At 47.3% G+C, this 2,723-nt stretch overlaps 1 protein-coding gene across 1 annotated transcript in view; it reads left to right on the forward strand.

Annotated features, from left to right (window-relative positions):
- The window catches only part of LOC128251150 (hemocyanin G-type, units Oda to Odg-like), a 14,930-nt gene that overhangs the window by 11,547 nt on the left and 660 nt on the right, over nt 1-2,723 (forward strand). Inside the window, exon 6 of the mRNA XM_052977622.1 lies at nt 523-1,786. Coding sequence (XP_052833582.1) covers nt 523-1,786 — 1,264 coding nt within the window. The remainder of the gene's footprint in view (nt 1-522; nt 1,787-2,723) is intronic.

The raw sequence follows: 2,723 nt of genomic DNA on the forward strand, positions 1-2,723 counted from the left end.
TATGTATGTATGTATGTATGTGTGGAGGCGCAATGGCCCAGTGGTTAGGGCAGTGGACTCGCGGTCATAGGATCGCGGTTTCGATTCCCAGACCGGGCGTTGTGAGTGTTTATTGAGCGAAAACACCTAAAGCCCCACAAGGCTCCGGCAGGGGATGGTGGCGAACCCTGCTGTACTCTTTCGCCACAACTCTCTCTCACTCTTTCTTCCTGTTTCTGTTGTGCCTGTAATTTCAAAGGGGTCAGCCTTGTCACATTCTGTGTCACGCTGAATATCCCCGAGAACTACGTTAAGGGTACACGTGTCTGTGGAGTGCTCAGCCACTTGCACGTTAATTTCACGAGCAGGCTGTTCCGTTGATCGGATCAACTGGAACCCTCGACGTCGTAAGCGACGGAGTGCCAACAACATGTATATATGTATGTATGTGTGTGTATCTATGTATGTGTATAAGTGTGTGTATTTATGTTTGAATGTGTGCGTGTATTTGTCTCGCCTCTAATATGTGCTGTCTTATTGCAGATAATTCAAAATGGCCGCTACAATATTTGCCGACGCACGAAAGGAAACTGGTGGACACTCTCACGAGTATGGAAGAAGTGGAGATTCGAGAAGCAATGCGCATGTTCAATGCTGACAAGACGGCCACCGGGTTCCAGAGAATTTCGGCTATGCACGGCTCGCATCTCTGGTGCCCGTATTTAGCTGCTCCAGTCAAACACATGTGTTGTCACCACAACAGCAAGACCTTCCTTCCGTGGCACAGACTACTTATGATGAACTTCGACGATGGCTTGCGAAGATACGGTAACAGGCTTGGAGCCCCGTACTGGGATTGGACAAGGCCCTTTTCGGCCTTACCTAAGCTTGCAACTGATAAGGTCTACAGAGATTTGAGCGGGAAGCTGAGAGAGAACCCTTTCTTACGTACGCATATTGATTACTTGGGAGTGGATACTGTGAGAGATGTGCAAGCGAAATTATTTCACCCAAGTTATCGCCGACGTGTGTACGAATGTGTTCTAAACGCCCTGGAGTACATGGAATTTGAGCGTTTCCAGTCCGGACTGGAACATGTTCATAACCTGATACATGTGTTGGTTGGTGGCTCGGCTACCTACTCAATGTCTTGTCTGGAGTACGCTGCTTATGATCCGATTTTTTTTCTCCATCACAGCATGGTGGATCGCGTGTGGGCCATTTGGCAAGAAATGTATTACGCATTTTTCCCAGATCCTTCTTATGGGTCGACTAGTCGTTACGGCACAGAATACAATGAAACTTTGAGCCCGTTCAACATTACTTCTGTCAACGTGTATCAGACGACCAGGAAATATTCTGTCCCCTGGATGACGTTCGATTACGGAACCAACTTCCAGTATGGTTATGACAGTCTGACTATCAACGGAAAATCTGTGGCGAAGTTGAGCTGGGAAATCCAGGAGCGACAGAGAAGAGACCGCTGGTTCATTATAGCTTACGACTTGAAAGACATCAAACAATCATACATTGTTAAATTCTACATAACGCTGACGGACACCGCTGGAAAGGCATTTAACTCCAGTGACGAGATTTTTCCTGCGGGTGAGATATACGTGTTTAACGGTAAACGGGCGAGGCCGTGGAAGACAAACGTCACATACAGGATCGAGATAACAGACTTGAGTAGAAGACAACGTCTTTGGAAGGATAACCATTTTGTTCTGAAGCACAGAGTATTTGACTTACCTGGCAAGGAAATGCACAACGTGACTCTACGCGCCAGTGTGGTGTTTGTGCCGAGAAAGTAAGTATATATATATTACCATATAAAACGTACTGTTGATGCTGCTTTAGCTACTACTACTACTACTACTACTACTACTACTACTACTACTACTACTACTACTGTGGAAGCGCAATGGCCCAGTGATTAGGGCAGCGGACTCGCGGTCAAAGGATCGCGGTTTCGATTCCCAGACCAGGCATTGTGAGTGTTTATTGAGCGAATACACCTAAAAGCTCCACGAGGCTCCGGCAGAGGGTTGGTGGCGAACCCTGCTGTACTCTTCCACCACAACTTTCTCTCACTCTTACTTCCTGTTTCTGTTGTGCCTGTATTTCAAAGGGTCAGCCTTGTCACATTCTGTGTCACGCTGAATATCCCCGAGAACTACATTAAGGGTACACGTGTCTGTGGAGTGCTCAGCCACTTGCACGTTAATTTCACGAGCAGGGTGTTCTGTCGATCGGTTCGACTGGAACCCTCGACGTCGTAAGCGACGGAGTGCCAACAACAACAACAACTACTACTACTACTACTACTACTACTACTACTACTACTACTACTACTACTACTACTACTACTACTACTACTACTACTACTACTACTACTGGCTAACTACCGCTGTTACTAATACAGCCACTGCTTCTGCTACAAATGCTACTGCTAGTCCAGACTAACCTTTACTACTCCAGCTACACCATTAACCTACTACCACTAAAACCACCACTACAACATCCCTCACAGTTCCACCACCACGTCCACCGCCACGTCCACCGCCAACACCGTCAACAATAACGCCGCCCTTATCTCTACTTCAGCCAAAACTGCCGCAGTTACGAACATTAATACAACCATTAGTACTATCACCACCACCACCTTCCCTTTTACCTTCACCGCTACCACCACCACCACCACCACCACCACCACCACCACTTCTACCACTACCACTACCACCACC

Source organism: Octopus bimaculoides, chromosome 28 (genome assembly GCF_001194135.2).
Source record: "Octopus bimaculoides isolate UCB-OBI-ISO-001 chromosome 28, ASM119413v2, whole genome shotgun sequence".
In the NCBI taxonomy this organism is placed as follows: Eukaryota; Metazoa; Mollusca; class Cephalopoda; order Octopoda; family Octopodidae; genus Octopus; species Octopus bimaculoides.